General features: G+C 35.7%; 1 protein-coding gene across 1 annotated transcript in view; it reads right to left on the minus strand.

The window, feature by feature from the left end:
• Nucleotides 1-15,970, minus strand: part of LOC126975493 (chondroitin sulfate synthase 1) — a 50,886-nt gene extending 34,916 nt beyond the window's left edge. The window contains exon 1 of the mRNA XM_050823418.1: nucleotides 14,904-15,970. Within this exon, the coding sequence (XP_050679375.1) occupies nucleotides 14,904-15,713 (810 nt within the window). The 5' untranslated portion in view covers nucleotides 15,714-15,970. The remainder of the gene's footprint in view (nucleotides 1-14,903) is intronic.
• Between the last annotated feature and the right edge of the window lie 4,588 nt (nucleotides 15,971-20,558).

Below are 20,558 nucleotides of genomic sequence, written 5' to 3' on the forward strand. Positions count from 1 at the left end.
TGAAACCTAGCTAGATCGATTTCTCGCCACCGAAACTACCTGTATACTAAATTTCATTAAAGCCGTTGGAGATGAAGATATCCTAATTTGTGGCGTGTCGTGCTAAGTTCGAATTTGGCCGTAGGAGGAAGGTGAAACAGCACTTCGGAACAATCCTCGTTATGAATGCGGTAGAAGACTACGCAAAGCCAAATAATCCAACCATTCATAGAGCACTAAATCAGTGTGTGTCATTGTGTACAGTAAAACATACAGACAAACCGACAAATAAAAAAAAATATCTATTCTTCGTTTACTCCAGTTATCATTTCGCAAAAATATTTAATGCATTAAATATAAAAAGATTTTATAATTATAACCTGTAGTAGATTTAATCGAATCATATATCCATTTGTAACTATTATCACATAAGTGGTAAAATAATTTAGAGATGTATTAACATAAAAATGCTTTGATATATTATTGGTATTTATAAAACTTTACAGTCACTTTGATTTTATTATTATAACATCACATAAAATATTTATTAATAATATGATTGTATATAAAAATGAATCTAATCTTATCCAGTTTGGAAGGTTAGCCATAAAAATATTGTCATCAGATCAGTTTTAATAAACTTTAGCTAAACTATGGTCGCCATGGCTTTCCTTTATGAGATAATATGATGACATCAGCAAGACATTCACCTAATAGTGACAGATATATCTAATATGCCTTTCCCATTACAATGCAGTGCCACTCATGATTGAACCTATAAGAGCATTGCAATAGCGCTCGTCACCTTGAGACATGAGATGTTAAGTCTCATTTGCCCAGTAATTTCACTATACACCGAAACACAATAATGCTTGCACATCACAGCCTAATGGCACAAATAGGCGCAGGTGCGGTACAACCTAACCAGCATTCTGTGCAAAGAAGCCCACCGTTGAATATTATAATTAATGATGTTATACAACAGGATTTTAAAATCAGTTAATGAATAAATAGAAATGCTTCAGACCTGAGAAGAATGGACGCAAAACAAGAGGACTTTAAAAGATCAGTGGTATCATTGGACCGTATATGAGAGAAAAACTGCATATTAAGTGGTCACACTTGCGTCTTAAGCCACATTTACATATAACAATCGACGGAGATATAAATCTATAGAACAAAAGCGAATGTTTAATAGGAAGGCAAGTGACGAAAAGAGATACTTAAAGTCTTTAGGCTTTGACAGAGTAACTATACTTAGCCAAAAGAAGTGATTAATGATTGAGGCTAAAGGAAATATAAAATATCGACAAAAAGTGAAGCCAAGAACATAATATTACAAAACGTCATAAGGCCCGAAGGTCGACAAGTTTGTATGGTTTCTGTCGCTTTGCGTCAACAAATATTAAATACTAACATTTTGTGTGGTTTGTAGTTGTATGTGTATGTTACTTACACCAAAGGTGAATATGTCAAGGACGCTATATATCAATATTCATAGCAGTGCGAGATAATAATATTTATCACTAGTTGGCTTAATATTAGAAACACAGTTTTACCAGTGGCAGGCTCCATTGCACAGGATGCCGGCTAGATTATGGAAAACCCAACGGCGCCTATTTCTGCCGTGAAGCAGAAATGTGTAAACATTATTGTGTTGCGGTCTGAAGGGCGCCGTAGCTAGTAAAATTACTGGGCAAGTGAGAATTAACATCTTATGTCTCAAGGTGACGAGCGCAATTATAGTGCCGCTCAGAATTTTTGGGGTTATTCAAGAATCCTACGCAGCACTGCATTATAATCGGCAGGGCATATCAAATACCATCAGCTGAACGTCCTGTGTGTCTTCTCATTCTTTATTTTCATTAAAAAAACTACGATTAAAAAAACCGTCTTCAAAAACTGAAAAGTATCAGATACTAAAAATTTAATCCCAAAATAGCCGTACACAGAATAAGGCTAAGAAAAAATACTCATATATTGAAATAATTATAACAAGAAAATATTATAGTTATGATAGGTATATTATATTATACAGATTTTGCTTTATGTTTGCCAAAAAACCTGGAATTTACATAATTATTATTATTATATGATATTTATTTTAAGCAATCTCTAACGTTCTTCCTGAATCTGGACAAGGAATCGCAATTAATGTCAACAGACGTGGAGAATTTGTCCCCAGAACTGTTTTTCGAAAAGGTGGTACTAAAGTCGAAACAATATTACGGGGGTATATACTTGGTGTCCGGAAGTTAAATCTAGGCAATAATTGTGGGCAATCGATTTTATTACGGAATAACTTATTAAGGATTAAAAGATCCACCCCCTTATTCATAATGGTCCGCTGACTTAAATCAGCCGCCGAGTGTTTTTTCTCATTCTGACTTAGGTCAATAGAAGAAGACAGAGTGAGAATGAGCAATGCTTTAAATTAGCAGACTATTATGAATAAGGGGGCCAGTGTATCCCTACGTTTACTAAGACGTTCCATTTTAAAATATTACCATTTATTTGGATACAACATTTATATGTAATAAATGTTCCACTTTCGGCCCATTTGTCAGATCGATATGAATGCACATACATGAGAAATACATTATTACTAGCATAAGGAATAATGGTATTTGTGAATCAAACTCGGAGATATCCGGCCGGAACCGTAAGGATCTTATTCCATGAACGAGTCGCGTTAAATATCCAATTAGCTTGGTGAACTCAGTAAGGCGAGACAGTCCTTCACTTAAAAGGCACCCCATGCATATAAGACGCAAATTTAGCGTCAAATGGAGTACTGTTCTCACCTCAACGCGGGGCGGAGTATCATTTTCCGGTTTGAAACATCGCGGATCAGGACATAACCGATCAGCTTGTTACTTTGGTGTTGCGTAGGGATGTGGGATCTACTGCAGCATATATTACAAGGAATTATAAAGAGCAGTTTTTAACCTTCATTAAATTGCAAATTTGGAAAAACAAGTGATTGTTCCGAGGGGCTGTTTGACCTGCTTTCTGACACCGTATTCCACTTTCGCATGGCACGCCAAAATTTAGAATATTATTCCCACCATCTGGATGTGGGGCGTTCCTCCACAATGCGGTTTTCTAGAAACTTTCTTGCAAGTACAGTCAAGCTATGGAATGAACTTGCTTGTGCGGTGTTTCCGGGTCGATACGACATGGAAACATCTGGTGTTGCAAGAGAATGTGGGCGGCGGTGATCACTTAACACCAGCTGACCTGTACACTCGTTTGTCCTCCATTTACATAAAAAAAAAATTTTCAATAAAAAATTCACATTCGTTGGTACGGAACCTCGGCGCGCGCAAGCACTTGTCCGTCCATTTAATATTGTGCGACACTAAGTATCAATTATCTCAAGTACTACACTTTATATAAATGTTGAAAGCATTCCAATGGGAAAGCACACCACAATTGACACCAATTAACCGTGCCCTGTCTAACTGATCATGAACTCATTTGGCAAGGTTAATGACCGGTCAGCTGATGTAGGTAAGCTAATTTATTCTATTTTGGTACCTATCTGCGTAACAACAGGGGTAATTATTGCATGATCAATGCGTAACCTATATTAACGATAATAGCGTTATTGTGTTTTAGGATTTTGTATTGGATTGTTTTGAATACACGACCTTCGGCTTGCTTGCGGCTATTGGAATTTCCGGACTTATATCATTTGTATACAAAGCCTGCAAAATTATTACATTTACATGATATCATGGTACATTGTGCCTAATTTGAGCTTAAAGCTATATAGTTATATATTTAAATAAGGTTCAACTGAGCGAATGTTAATCGCGAGCGGCCTGTAGGCCTATTCTCGTAACAAACCGAGAATAGAATCGAATCGACCATATGTCAAAAAGTTTAAATTTCGTATTCTGTAACACACGTTGACGTTTTAGTTCCGATTTTGATGAAGTTATGTCCTTATGTAGGGAAAACGTATGATGCGTATTCTCGTAACAAGTTCGAACATCAATTGTTGGGAGATGAATATTCTGCAACATTTTGGCGTTTGGTACAATATAAAACATCATTTAAAATAGCATAGATAACCCTTTTAATTCTAGTAGAAAAAATTTAGATTCGGTAGAGCAGTGTTGGTAAGGTAAAGCGAGCTTGTATTTCTAATGACGTTCACTCGCAACTCCGATTCAGTTAACGGTCTAGGGGAATGATAGGAGAATAGCAATCTAAAGCGAAACTTGGATACGATCGAAACTTAACCTCAATGATTTTGAAATTACGTGAAGAGCACCACTGGCCTTTATAAACCGCAGCATATCGGTGATACTTGGTTGAACCTGGTAAGAAACACAATAATATTTATTATTTATCACCGACCCAGAGTGAAACTGATGAAATGATCATCGTGAAATTATGAGGCAGTATGGCTGTACAAGCCAATATGGCTAGTTTACACAATGCGAGTAGACAGTAACTCGACTTTTGTACTAATACGCCAGTAGTTCAACTTCATGAGTTGTCTATACGATACAATACGGATTAGCAGATGCTGTCTAGTCTTGTGAGCTGCGAGCTCAGGATGATGGCACAGACTGGGAATGAAGCGAATACCCTCAGGCCATTTAATTATAAATGTATTTTTATTTTAAAAAAGCCCGATGCATTTCTTGTTCTGGTTCTTATCAGGTCTATGGCATTCTATTTTGAATGGGTGATAATATTGGACGTTCAATAAGTGATTTTAAATCCTATTTTGAATTAGTAGTAGTTCGCACTTTGTCAAACAAACCAAACAAACAAGCCATTCAAGTAACTTGTATTACATTATATCTATAATTGATTAAATTGATATGACTTTTGACGGTACAATAATACAGAATACATCGCCTTCTTTGGATCTTCACGTTTTACAGTCAATACTTTTGATTAGTAAAAAGAAAAGTTTGCGAGAGCCTATTGTTATTGAATAATAAAATAACAATCGGAACAAAAGCGAACTACCAAGTTCCCCAAAATGGAAGCTTGTCTCGAAGGACTCGACCTCACGTAGGGTTGCCACTTTCTACATCTATGAAAATTTAAACTGTTTTAAACATAATTGTTTACGTGCAAACACAGTTGCGTTGCATAATTGCGTAATTAAATTTGATGGTGTGAGGAATACGGCTACACATGGCTCTTCGTACCCCGAGATAAATGCGAGCACAATGAGACAAACAATACTACATAATTAGGCCCGCGCCATATAGAGCGCTAGTTTATGGGTGGTCCAGCTTGAAGTATTATTATATCGCAATGCGATATTAATAACACTCGTTTATTAAGCATATTAAGGTTTAACCCAAATTTGGATTAACCTTCGAAGCCAATTGGCTGCGAAGAAATTGAGCCCTTCAATAGATTGAGACAATACTTCAAGCTGGATCACCCACAAACAAGCGCTCTATATGGCGCGGGCCTAAGTCTGTAATATTGTTTATATCATTATGCTTCTTCTATCGCATTTATCTCGGGGTACGAAGAGCCATGTGTTACCTTATTCCTCACACCATCAAATTCAATAACCCTCCATGCCAGTTGCATTTTAGGGTAGCAAATAGGTTTCATGAAATGAATGGCTCTCTGTACCCCGATAAACACGCGAGGTTTTCGTGATCTATAAAAATATATGACTTGTCTGATAAAAATGTAATGTACCTATTTGTTCTTATTGTAGTTGGCTGATGAACAAAAAAAAGCCGCGTACAATCAAACGCTAGTATTATTCCTTGCACGGTGTCTGCAAATGAATGTGGTAGATGTGACAGACGAATATGAAGATATAGGCGTGAGAGTCAAGTAAAGAAGGCGCCTTTTTCTAGCGTGAAGAATTATTCGGTTTGAAAGGCGATAGAATTAATAATTAAATTATTGGGCTTATGATTACGACGAGCGCTTAGAATTTGGGTTTTTCAAGAATCGCTTATTCTCATAAAAAATATAGGAAATAAGTTATTATGCGGTTTAAATATAAATCGCTTAATTTGTAAGATTACTATTAGTAGCACACTACGATTATTGTCTGATCTGTACCTGGGTGCCTAAGATCTGCTCGTTGGACACGAAAACATAAAAAAGTCTGACCCAGAACAGTGAAAGAGATGAACCTTTATGCAAGGAAATACAAAGAGGTATCTGGAAGATGGCGGGCATCGAAGTTCAGCAATGCGCGTTTTGCCAAAGATTTTTACTGACACATTTTACAAAAATTATCAAGCCCTAAACTAGGCATTATCTTGTAGAGTGGTAAGACCATGATATAGGTATATATAAAACGATATACTTAAATATACATATTGTAGACAACCATGACTGGGGATCAAACATGCATATCATCAAACATGTTCGCATCAATTGGAAATCGAACCTGGGACCTCTAGCTCAGTAGATAGAGTCACCACTCATTGGGGTATATGTGTCGTCGTAGAAATAAGTCTTCGCTCCCAAAAATTCCCGTGAAATTTTATTCAAATCATTTCAGCCGTTTTTGAGATATACACAAAATATATTAACAAGAATCGCGGTATTGGTTTAATATAAACTTGATATATATAAATTACGTGACACGTTGTTTGTCCGCGATAGACTCCTAAAATAATGAAGGGATGTTAATGGGGATTACTTCATGAAGTGCAGTTTGGTCCAACTTGAGAGATAGGATAGTTTTTATTTCGATTTGGGACCCATAATTATTTTTATTTTCAATATTTGTTTTGTATGTACATATTTTCTATGAGAGAATTTAGTGACGCACGGTTAGACAGTTCCGCTGTGAAACAATTTCATTATAACAACAGGGAGCATTTTTACGAAATAATTTTTGATGTTTTGAAATATTTTTGGCAAATTCCTATAAAACAGTATTTTTTTACTATCAAACAACGTTTGTCGGGTCAGATAGTATATTATATATAATATATATAAGATTTAAATAATGGAGAGCAGCCCTACGGATTTTTTCTGTTCATATATTGTTTGGGGTGAGATGAAATGTGAATCATTTGATGCGAATCAGGTAGCTCTACCTGACTTTGAATATAATGAATATCTACAGAGTTAATGAAGCGACCGTCCTGTCGCCAAACGACGTCAAGGAATGAGAAAGGATGTAGAATTTTTAAAATTAGATTTTAATTTTTAAATATAACGATTCCCGCCAGGGATAAAATGTGCAAATCGTCCCTGCAAAAATGTATTACATACAGCTCGATCACCGGCTCGTTCCTACTCAAAGTCAAAGTCAAATAAAAATAAACTTTATTCATCATCATCATCAGCCGGAAGACGTCCACTGCTGGACAAAGCCCTCAAACTTTATTCAAAACTATGATTCAAGACTAAACTATTATGACTATATTTAAGACAAAACTTATTAAACTATTATTATTATTTTTTCGTTGTGCAGGATCTCTAGGCCTTTGGAATCACGAGGCAGAATATCATCTCTACCACCATCTGGATGACTGGCGTAGCTTCAGCTATATAGCTTCCTTGTGCGGTGATCACAGGACAACACGACACGGGTACCTTAAAATAGTGCACAGCTTCGTTAACGGCCGGCAACGCTCCTGTGATTCCTCTGGCGTTGAAACAATAAGTAATCGTACGCCCGTTTGTCGTCTTACTTAAAAAAGTCATACGACTATATTTTGCCAAAAACCAGATATTAAACAGCCCATAAGCCGTTTTATGACTATGGAGGAAGTTTAACTATTAATCCCACGATAAATACGATTTTGCAATATCAGATTATTTCTCAATTCAATATTTGAGCCGACCTCTATACGAGTTGTATCGCGTCATTAAATTGGGACGAGATAAGATTGTAATCGGTTGTAGCTTGCGTGTTCACAACCGCGCCATTCTTACTTGTTACCAGGTAACTCAGCACTGTTATATAATCTATACATTTTTACCTACATCTAAACGTATATTTATGACGTTTGCAAATACTTTTCATCCCTTTTTAAGCCTACAGCAACTTTATAACCGACAGCAGGGACTGTCCGTATGTTGGCTATTCACTAAAAATAAATATGTCTCTTCGCAGATATAATTAGTAACACGATTAGATTTTTACCCCCTTATTCATAATGGTCCGCTAACTTTAAACAGCCGCTTAGGAGTGTTTTTTCTCATTCTGACTTAGGTCAATAGACAATGTTGTGTATGTGTTTTTTTTAAGAATACTTGCTGTGTTCTCAAACAATACTGAAGCCAAAACTAGTGCTATATAGAATTTTTGTCTATTTGACTGCATGTATGTCCGGACAAAATACATAAACTATAGAGTAAATTTAGCTTAATTTTTGGACGAATATTAACAAGAGGTTTGCCTCCTTATAGCAGCTTCCACGCGGACGATGTTGCGGACAGCAACTAGTAAATATAATATTAAAGTTTCTATAATATTTGGTCAGTCTCAGTCAATTATTTGCTAAGTAAGTGCTGAGTATGCTAGCAAATGGACATCACGCCATGTCTAAAACGCAATATATTTTAAATTGCTGACTTCATAACATTCTGACCGAGTTATAGAATCATTATACAGCCAAAAGTGACTGTATTTGTGTGTTCGTAGGTTATTTGAAGATTTATACTTAGTTTAGCTGGGCTGTTTACGTACTTAGCCTCTTGATTGTTCATTTTTGTTCATGTTCATGCTCACCTCACCTCCATGCATCCTCTGCATAAACCGGTGTCTGGTCACACCTATGATAGATGTTTGTTTGAGGGACAGAGACCTACGATTTTTATTATTTTTGATGACGACGGGTATTCTTTGTTTGCATCCTTTACTGTTACTCCATTCTGTTAGGTGATTTTTTTTGGTTCAGTTTTTTTCTTGATTTATATTAAAGATGTATTCTTAATAGTAGATGCTTTTAATTTTTCACTGCTTAACTTCGGTACATGATTTATAATGAATAGCCAGGCCGACCATCATTCATATATTCCTCCACGGACGAGTAAAAATAGAAGGACTCCGTGCCGTGATATTAGCAAGTGAAGCACCTTTATGCTGGTGTGTGTTTGACCCTTAAATAATCATATATCGACAAAAACTTTTATAGTATTGTTTTTACACTTTTTCACAACGCACGACGGCATTTTTAAAACTTTTATTGCGACGCAAACTGATCTGTCGCAGACGATGGCAAATCTCATAATGGCGGCCTTCGATCGGCTTGTATTAGTGTAAGTGTATGCGTGGGGCTATGTATTTACACGTTTACCGGCTTGTTTTGGTACCTCACTGTTATGTAAGGTGACACGGAGTCCTTATTTTTCTACTCCTCCGTGATATTCCTCTTGTTCTGGGGTTTCATCTGCCTCCATGTATCTTCTGCATAGAGCGGTGTCTGTCACACATAAACCGTACCAAATCCGACCATCGAAGCAATACGTGTCAGTAGTGGCTGGGATGAACAATGTACATACAGTTATCTCTTGTATAACTATACATTAGTCACACGAGCCTTACTTATTTCATTAAAGACGGCATTAAACTGATAAAGCACGGATATATACACAATGAGAATTACGTAAAAGTATAATATTAATATACTAGAACAATGAACCTAAATCTAAGAACCTTTAAAAATATAATATAATTACTAAAGTATACATATTATTACAAGGAGTTCCTTTAAGCAAGGTTCCGAAGATACTGGCAGCGTTCTCCCTTTGAATAGCTAGACCAGGGGTGCTCAAGCTTGAACTGCTGGCGATCTACCTCAAAATTGTTAGACTACGATCGATCAGCTCTGAGAGGCTTCAAGGTACAAGGTATGTGTGATGAAGGATTGTCGTCTAGGTAGAGTGTCACGATGATATAGATATTAGTTTTGCGCAAAATATGCATTTTCTTAGCCAAGGTAAGTGTAGGTCTGCTCTTAAATGTCAATGAAAAATCTCATAATTATTATTCAAAATTGCTAGTTTATTGGTTCTTACAAAACAAACGCGTTCTAAAGTTCTAAGCTTAACTAAAGAGTGACTTTGGATGTTGAAGCGTGACACTGCATGTCCTGAGCATACTTTTCATAAGATGGCTTTTTTTCTCAAGATCGACTCAAAAAGCACTCGCGATCGACCTGTCGATCCCGATCGACCGTTTGAGCACCCCTGAGCTAGACTAATTATTCTTTTTCCAAGGTAGCTGCCAGCTCTTCGGTCTCCTCTGATGTCGACTAACCTTTTTTGCTATTTCCTTAAAAGGCCTTATAGCGCTAGGACTATTCGACTTATTGATAGTGCTCGTAACTATACATTTTACCATTCTGCACCATTTCGGAAAAGTTGAGCTTTAATTAGAAGAAGAAGTAGCAAGAAACTCATTGTCAAACTCTTAAATAAATACTTACAGATTAATCATTTTAATCATAATGTATGAAAGCGATGCGACAAATATCACGAGTCACAACACTAAAGTCTATAAAAAGCTTACATAATTTATACGTTTAGATAGAGCCTCTTTCTGCAAGACTACCGATGAAAACAGGCCAGGTTTATTACTTTAGTGTACGTGTCATCTTGTGTTAGTATGCGTGCATTGCTCAAAATAGACGTCAACAGTCACCCTCATTTTTTTCGACGGTTTAACAGTTGTCACAGTCTCTCTAGACGTATAATTGGTCTAAGATAAAAATTGAAATTAATCATAAAAAAATCACAAGTTAAAATGTACACACATATAAAAGTACATAATATGAAGATGATTTAAGCTGAATAGCTCGGGAGGATTTCTTACAAGATCTTCTTCAAAGCGCGTACACCTTCCTTAAAGGCCGGCAACGCTCTTGTGATTCCTCTGGTGTTCCAAGAGAATGTGGGTGGCGGTGATCACTTAACACCGGGTCACCTGGTACGCTCGTTTGTCCTCCTATTCCATAAAAAAAGTCAAAGTAACCGTAAGAACGAAAACGCTCTACGCATCTATTGATTTGCGAAACCCGTCCGTGTTGAAGTTATATTATATAAATAACTTATTGCTAAAAGTCTTCACATTTATAACTCTCAGGCCCGCCTTAAATATAATGATCTGAATAAACCAGATCCTAACGAGAGCTGCGTTACTGGAGACATTGAACCTGGTGTAACGGGTCACTGCGTATTGCTGTTAGCTTTGCCCACGAGTTCTGTTTTTTGGACATTTTTTCTTTACGTATCGGCGAGGTCTGAGGCGATATAAATCTGATGACAGAACATAATTCGACTAAACTATATGATAAATATCTTATTATTTTTATGAGAAAAATTGGCAAGACGTACAAGACGTTTAACCGGATGATGAGTATTACGCCCTGCTCATTACAATGCAGCGCCGGTCAGGATTCATGATTGAAACTTAAATTCTGTACAGCATAATAAAAAAAAATCAATAATTACAATTGAAACGGCAAGCGCAAGCAATAGACAACTTCATAACACCCGCGCCGTTTCAAATCCATCGTGGTTCATAATTTTTGGCACAAATCAAATTTTTTGTGATATTCGATACCAGACAACGCCTCAAACTTCAATTATTAGTGTTGGCTATGAACTAATGAGTCGATCACGACGTAATTTCAGACCGCTCCGTGCCGTTATCAGTCATTTGAATCGTGATGCTTTCATTATTTTTTACTGCAACCGAATACGGTTTATGACATAAAGAAAAAGACCATTGGTGAACAGGCTATGGGTTTCTGTTCATTGCTACAATCTCTTGCATCGTAAGAACATTCCATAAATAAATTCCCGAACCCGATTAATAATATAATAATAATTCGCAAATTTAGGAAATATTTACAAAACGGACAACTGGAAGTCGACACGATGGTTTACCCCTGTCTAATACTAGCTGGTGATATTAGCTAAAGCCCTTCTCTGATTAAAAAATCTAAATCAATATTTATTTCATTTATCGCTGAGCCGGGGGAGACAAAACTCAGCGCGACCAAGAACACTGCAGCTCCGACTAATAATCCTGGGTAAAAAACTGAAAAATTTGGGTTTCGTTCTCGGCTTTTTTCAAAACACAATAGGATTTGGAAAACTGAATGGGGAGGGCATATATTTTGTTTATTCCGTTTAAACGATGATATGAAAAAAGCGTCGTAATGATGATATTGATCTTATTAGAAAAAAAAAATTAGTAATCTAGGGTTAATAAATTAATAAAAGGCATAATTTTTTTTCCTCAAAATTGATTCCTTAGAATTATTTTTGATGTCACGTCTAATACTGCCACCGCTTTAGAAACAAATGGCGCTCTGAAAGAGAAGAAGAGGCGCAAGAAACTCTCCCAGAATTCTATTTTTGCGCTCTTTTTAATAAAATATGTACAAGGAGATTTTTTTATAAAATATAATACAAAATCAAGGAGAAAATAGTCAGGAGTCAGGATACTTTGTATTGAAAAATGACTGCTAATTTTCTCGTAAGTATTTTTCCCAACTAAGATACCGCTGTCTGTTCGGTTGTCTGTCTGTCAACAAACTGTATCTCTTAAACTACAATAGCGAGACAGATGAAATTTTAAGAGACTATCTAGGGACAATAAAGTGAAATATTAAAAAAAACTAAGAAGGCGAATTACAAAAATGTTTAAGTACATATTGTTACAGCGCCCTCTCTTGTTTCTTAAACGAAAGTATTAAAAATATATGTATACTATAGCTTTATATACATATATTGGCTGCACTTAACCCGTTTTATACAGATTCAAGAGAGCCTTAAGTATTTGCTAATTTCAACTTGATGACTCCAACAATTCCTGCGAAAAAGACATTGAATTCAATATTATTTTATAGAATCATATATGATAATATATATTATATACAACTATAATACAAATAAGACTCTATTTTGAGACAAATGGTAGACGTATACGATACCAAGGTATGTGTTATGTTAATGTTAGCCAACTCCGCAAGAGGTGATCCCGCTGTGCCACTTTTCATGCAAATTACCAAGTTTACATTTACCAGAAGTCTACCAGCGCCGAGCATGAAGCAAACTTATTTGTTAATGTAACGCTACTACCGCAACCAGTTTACAAACAAAATGGTTATGTTAACTAAATTAATACGCGCTCTATAAACGGTTCCTTACAAAACATTTAAAATAAAATAATGTAAACACAATCCAATTGAATAGTCGAGATTGCCGCGTAAATGAAATCAAAGCGGACAGTCACGAGCGCCCGTTCGTAATCGTAAGTCGTAGGTATTATTATTATTAGCACAGATAAGCAAAAAAATCTTACGTTGAATTTAAACACACGCCTACTGAATCAAATTTACATAGAAATTACGCATACAGATAATATCAAAGACCTTACACTATCTTGCAAATGTGCCAGCAAAATGGTTAAATTATTGTAATAATGAAACGTAACTCGAATTACAGACGCCATGTAGGTACCTACTTAAATCCATTTGTTTTTGTGGTCAGCAAAAATTGCTGCAAATTACTAGCTTAAAAGTTGTTTATGGGGCTTGAAGTAATAAACTTCAAGTATTTACTATTATAATATAATATATTATTATCACAAAAGGCAGTTATGATTATGAATAGAATGTTGACCCATTGACCACTCGTCACATAAAATCAATGGTATTGATTTGTTGTTTGTCTGCTAGGCGAAGGCTTGCATTTTTCATAACTAGCTGGTGTCCGCGACGTCTTCCGCGTGTACGCTATAGAGCAGCAAAAATACAATGGCTGCATCTAACGTAACAATATGTACCTAGCCTGTAATATTATATTTATTAAAGATATTTGGTAGTTTCTGTGATTTGCTCGGACATAGGACATAATATGTACAGACATTTATTTATTTATTAAGGCCTATTACAATATTAAGACTATAACTAATTTATTTACAATATTTTTTATATATCATCCCACTGCTAGGCAAAGGCCTCCCCCTTCTTTTTCCATTGGTCCTTATTGTATGTTGTGCGTGACCACATCACTCCTTCGTAATTTACTAAGTCGTCTCTCCATCTAGTACCAGGTCTACCTCTTCTTCTTTTGGCGTCTAATGGGTTCCAGTTTGTTGCTATACTGCTCCATCTTTCGTTACTGGCCCTTGATATACAGCCTGCCCAATTCCATTTTGCAGTTTTTGCGATTTGTATTATGTCTTTAAGTTTACTTTTTTTTCCGTATTTCATTGTTTGTTATTTTGTCTTTTAGTCTAATACATAATAAGTTTCTTTCTATATTTCTTCGCGTCACTTTTAATTGCGGATAATATTAGCTCAAGAAGCTAAACATGTACAGACATACAAAAATGAAAATTATAAATAGTACTTTTTTAGGGTTCGGTATTGTTTGTTGAACACACACTTGATTAACCGTTCCTTTCACTACATAATATTGTGTTATGTATAAATTTAAAGTTTATTTTTATTTATTATAAATCTGCATTCAAGGTGTTACTATTTTAATTGCGCTGATCTTAAGTCTTGAGCAAGGATCAAAGCCGAGTCTGAACCGTAAAAAATAACCAGTTTGTGTTGTTGCCACTCGAGTACCAAATACCAATTAACAGATCTTAACACGGATCAAAATATTGAAACGTAGGATTATATTAAGTTATTCAGTAAGTAATATCTAGGTCACTAATCACCAATGTAATTTATGCCAAAAACGGTTTTTAATACTTACTTAAATATAAAAATGTTGTTATTATTACAATTATTATAATGTAACCTGAGGTGATGATATTATATTTATACTTAATTATTTATTTTTATACCTGTCTTAAATAATGCATGCTGCAAAGTATAAAGGTAATCAAAATTGACTAGACCAAAGATATCTTGTAATAATATTTTTCAAACTGATAATGATTATTATTTATCATATAATCTAATATTGCAGGATTAAGTTATACTCACATCGTAACTCCAGGTGCACGACACGCCTGCGAACTTGGCAACGCACCGGCCCAGTTCCACGTCTTCATGAGTGGTGTACAGATGCTTCAGGCAGTACTTCACGTGTGGAGCCACCCTGCGCAGCGTCTCCCGTGACAGCAGCACTCCGGGACCTCCCATGCAGAAGTTCTCATTGTAATCCAGAGACAGGGCATCGCGCTCCGCCGCAGTTCCTCTACCCGCCTGACCAATAAACTGTGCCTTCGTACTGTCCACTGAACGCAAAAACTCTCCCAACTTATCACCTCTCACATACACATCATCATCGGCACGCATAAACCACTCGAACCTATCACCATAATTCTCGTACATGTACAACAGCATTAGAAAGGATTTCTTCTGCGGCGGATAGCTATCGTCCACATACCGCAGGGGCACTAATGGCAATCCCGGCGCTCGGGACACTTCGGAACTAAAAAACGCAAGCCTCCCGGGAAGGTCCTGGGCCCAAGTATCGTAAACAGCCTTAGCTCTAGAAGTTAAATACTGCTCCGCGGTCATCACACCCACAAACACTAAAGTTCTGTTCGAGTTTTGTATATTTTCTCCAGAATCTAAACCGATTATCGCTAATGGGTCCGGAGCGACGTAAGACTTGGCTGCCTCCGGGCAGACATCTATAGACGTCCTTGAAGAAGTCCTCAAACACAGTTTCAAGAACACGCCGATAGTGACCCCGGCGACTACGCCCGCGACTAGATGCATCCATTTATTCCTTCGAGGCATCATAAGAGAACTGCTTGAAATAAAGCGTCCACTATAAACCGGCATTCGAGCGTGTGCATTCCCGGAATATCGTCTTTTTTGTCGGTGCAAGACATTAGCCGGTACTAACTTTTGATATCATTTGTCACATGTTGGTAGTCTCACGTCACAAGTAATAATCGAATTAATCGATCGGCTCTTAGATATCACGTTTGCTGATGTTATCGTGGCAAGAAACGTCAAGTGAAATGCGAGCACATTACACGCATTATATTAAACACAATAACCGGTAGACTCGTGCGCCGGCCGTCGCGCAACTGGACTTGTCGGCTCGGCAGCGGCTGACTGTGAGCTGTCAGTGATTCGCTTGTCCACACTCCACGTAGCGTCTTGCTTACACTCATTGAAGGACCATAATTTGGTCTCTATCATGGCTAATTGAATATAGCACCCATTCATCAGACGTAACTAGAACATTGAACATTTGGACAGCGCCGTGGCTACGACGCGATGTACGCACTTCGCAATTTCTTGAGTCAAGAAACAGACGGATGCAAAGATCTCATAAAATTACGCATTCGACAGTGCGATGAACTAATAAACATGGTTAACGCAGGTGTATGTATGTATCATAATTTCACATAATACATTCATATTTCACATATTTGTGCGTATTTAATGTCGCCGTCATTGAGGAAAATTATTGCAGTTTGATTCAGTTCTGCCAGCTAACAGCATTTCAAAAATCAATTCAAAATAAAACATTCTTTATCTGTCCAAGAAACCTTACATTAAAATAATAAAAAAACAATTACTTACATAGGTAAGTTCTAACTCTTGTAGAATAATTAAAGTGGACAGCAAAAATTTACTTAAATTGTCGATAAAATGACGAATAAATGAAAAAGGAATCCTAAATTATGATATTGTTTCCGATTTAATCCCATTTATATAGTTGATTCGACAGACGTTGTTCTGTACATAATAAATAAAATACTGAGTTTTGTCAATAATATTTCATAACATCAAGAATTATTTCGTGAAATATGCTTCCTGTTGTTATAATGAAATTGTTTCACAGCAAAACTGTCAAACCGTGCGTCAATAAATTCTCTAATAGAAAATATGTCCATTCAAAACAAGTATTGGAATTAAAAATAATTATGGGTCTCAAATTGAAATAAAAACTATCCTATCTCTCAAGTTGGACCTAACTGCACTCCATAAAGTAATCCCCATTAAAATCCGTTCATTAGTTTAGGACCCATCGCGGACAAACAACGTGTCACGTAATTTATATTATATATTAAAATTATTGTCTAATTTTGAAAATGCTCCTGCCGTCTGAACTAAAAGATTATCTGCAGTCATAGTACCTATGTAGTGAATGAGGTATATATACTTATTTAAACTTTCTATTTTATTATTATGATAATATTATATCTCTGCATATTATGTTAGATAGTAGGTACCGACTTGAATTTTTTATTCATGATGATAACGTATTATTTTATTACAAGACTTAAAAATTTGGACTTATTTTATTTGGTTATTTGGCGCTATGGACATACGTAATTTGATTTTGTATAACTTGACATTTTAGGTATTATTTTATGATTGTTTTTTTTTATTTGTATTCCTGGGACTAACTTGTAAACGCTTTGGGTAATACTATAAGTTTACAAGTTTGTATAATAATAAATAAATAAATCTAGGTTCAATCGTCTGCTGTCTGATCTCTCGACGCAAAAGAATAACGGCCTTACAAATAAAACTTGGTATAAAGTTATAACTGATGATAAACAAAGAAAATGCAAAATGTTGACATTATCGTTGACAACACTGTCAATACAATGATAATTCTGAAGTTTTCCGAATGACAAGCTGCCTTTCAAATAAACGCGGGAAACGTTATAAGTCCGTACAAACCATTCGTAAGCAAAATGTCTATTTGTAAACATTTTACATATTCTTGGTTTATGCTTATAACTGTATGCCAATTTTATTTGTAATCCGTAAGTATTTTAATATCTTGTATAACGGCCATTGGTAACACTATCTTTTTTATCTTGTTCAATATGATTTAAATAAGTATATGGTATTTCAAACTTTGTTATTTATCAAATACGTATTTCTTATAATATCTGTTTTCATCTAATGATGATCAAGGTATTATTCGCAACTCCCTGCCCACCAGATCCTCAAAGGCCGGTAACGCTCCTGTGATTCCTCTAGAGTTGCATGGGAATGTGAGTGGCGGCGATCACTTAAGACCAGGATACCCGTACGCTCGTTTGTCTTCCTTTTCTATAAAAATGGTAGATACAAAAACCATATAATTAGCACTTTATTATTAACTCAACGATCATATTGCATATATACATATTATTATACTTATTCACACGAAAACTGCTTCTCACGAAACTTTTACAACATTATAATTTTTCGCAACTTCGCTTGCTAAACTATTTTTAAATCCAAAGACGTTGTCTCCAGGAAATTAAAAGCAGCGGCCCCAAAAAAAATGAACCCAATTTCGGAAACAGGAATCCCGATACCAGAGGCAGCGGCGTCCCTTTGGGTTTCTTCTTTTTACCTTGTTATTGTAAGTACAAGAGGTTCGGGTGTTTAAGGGACTACGCGCACTTATTCAGCTCCATTCGCATTTCGCTGAACTATTTTTGTCACACTTATACAGCTCTGCTTCTATCAGCCGCGTACGGCGTCGTAAGAATGAGAATAATAACTTTAAATCACGTCTGCACTCTTTTATCTTTGCATGCATAATGATTACGTCAAATCAATACAGGTACGACTCTTGTCGACAAGGATTCGCGAACCATCCCTGTAAATAGTAACAGCGCTGTACGCGGCGGAACAGCGCCGGACGCTTTCTATAGCATTCGCTTAATAAAAACACATTTATCCTCATTTTACCGACAGTGCCGCCATGTGCAATCGTCTGCGCTAGATACACACAGCGATGCGGCGAATGGCGTATCTTCATTAGGAGGCTACGGCGAATATTCACCCATTGTGAAGCCCGAGACGAGATACTACCCCGAATAAAGAAGAAAATTTAATACAGAAAAAAAAAGTACGCATTTTACAATTTAAGATATGAAAGAATCTATCTGTATATCTGTAGCTATACAGCTGACGTATTGTTCAACATTAGTTCTGTATATAGCTTATAAGGGAAATGTATGGATTTAGTGAAACGTTCAATGTGTAGAAGTATACTGTTCATTGTTGAAAAAGTGTTTTTGTTTGAACTAAAATAATAAGTTTTTAATAATAATTATAAAATTTAATAGTAAAACTTCACTTCTATCGGCGGTCTCTACAACTGCCAATTTTTTTAATCGTAGACGTGACACAAAAATGGAAGCAATTAAAATAGCGCAACTAATAGGTACTATTACTACCGTTAGTGCGCAGGGCTTACAAACTGTACCGGCACTCGGTCAGGCGAGTGAATACGATTGGATCCTCGTCGGACGGGATTTTAAAAACAGATAAAACAAGGAATTAATTTAAAAAAAAATTTGAGGGATGGCATTATGCATACTGTAGGTAGTAGCACATTTTACTTAAGTACTTTTTATTACAGAATTAAAATATTTATTTAGTAACTAACAGATTTGGTTATAATTTTGCCTCTTTGTGGGATGGTGTTGAGCTATGTTTTATTTTTCGGTAATGTTCTATTTTTTTCGAGTCTTTCTAGTCTTCCTATATAAAAAAATGTAACGTTATTTTTAATTTAGATTCCTACAAGACAGGAGTCGTAAAGATTATGGATAAAAGTTTTTCAAATAGAGACATGGAAATTATTACAACTGATACCTAACAAGACATCTCAAATGTAATCAATCACTCTAATATAAAAATGAAGATTTCTTTTTATCCAATAAGAAATTCACGATGCATTCTAAAACTGCTATACCAATTTGTATCAGGAGTATTTATTTGGCTCGTTGTCAATACGATTTAGTTCAATGACGTACTTAATGCCTTTGAAAAACACATAGAATCATTTTTACAAGAGTTTGTATGAACCCAAACATTACAAAAAGAAACTGCTTGATATACTAATCTCAACAAAAAGTAAATTTACTAACGATTTTTCACAGAATATACATTATATGCTTGTTATAAAGTAAATCATTTAAATATTTCAAATATCAAATTATATTTAGTGTTGTAACAATAAGTTTCTCTACATTAGTCAACCATATTTTTAACCATATCAATTTTGTTTGTACGTTGTGTGTGCGTTCGTTTTGTGTTTTTATTAATATTCTGGTGACAGTTAATTTCTTATTGACAATTCATTTATTATTTAAAAATAAAAAATACTCAAAAATTATTAAATGAAACCATCGCCGGCCATATTCCCCTGTAGCACCAGAATCACAGAAGCGTTGCCGGCCTTTTAGAAAAGTGTATGCCTTTCTTTTGAAGGTATACACTAATCTAGCTAATATGAATTGTTCAAAAATCCATTTCTTTTATCATGACTGATCTTCTCATTCATAACGCATACATCGTCCACATATCTGACAAACGTTGACAATGTGTCAAGCGCGAACCCGTTACCCTTGGTTACGGTAATAATGTCATGCTGAGAACCAATCACGTTAATCACGTTGTTCGCATGACAAAATAACTGACGAAGCACATCCTAATATCGGGCTAGATTCAATACCATTAACACTCTTTTTAACCAACTTCGAAAAGGAGGAGGTTCTTAATTCGATTGGTATTTTTTTATGTATGTTCACCGATTACGCTGAGATTTATGATAAAATTTTCGTGATTCTTTACTTTGATACCAAATGTTTGCCATTTGGTCCCATAAAAAATTTGATATAGTTTACCCAGTAGTTTTCATTTAATGACTATTTT

The sequence above is a fragment of the Leptidea sinapis genome, chromosome 36 (genome assembly GCF_905404315.1).
Source record: "Leptidea sinapis chromosome 36, ilLepSina1.1, whole genome shotgun sequence".
Classification (NCBI taxonomy): Eukaryota; Metazoa; Arthropoda; class Insecta; order Lepidoptera; family Pieridae; genus Leptidea; species Leptidea sinapis.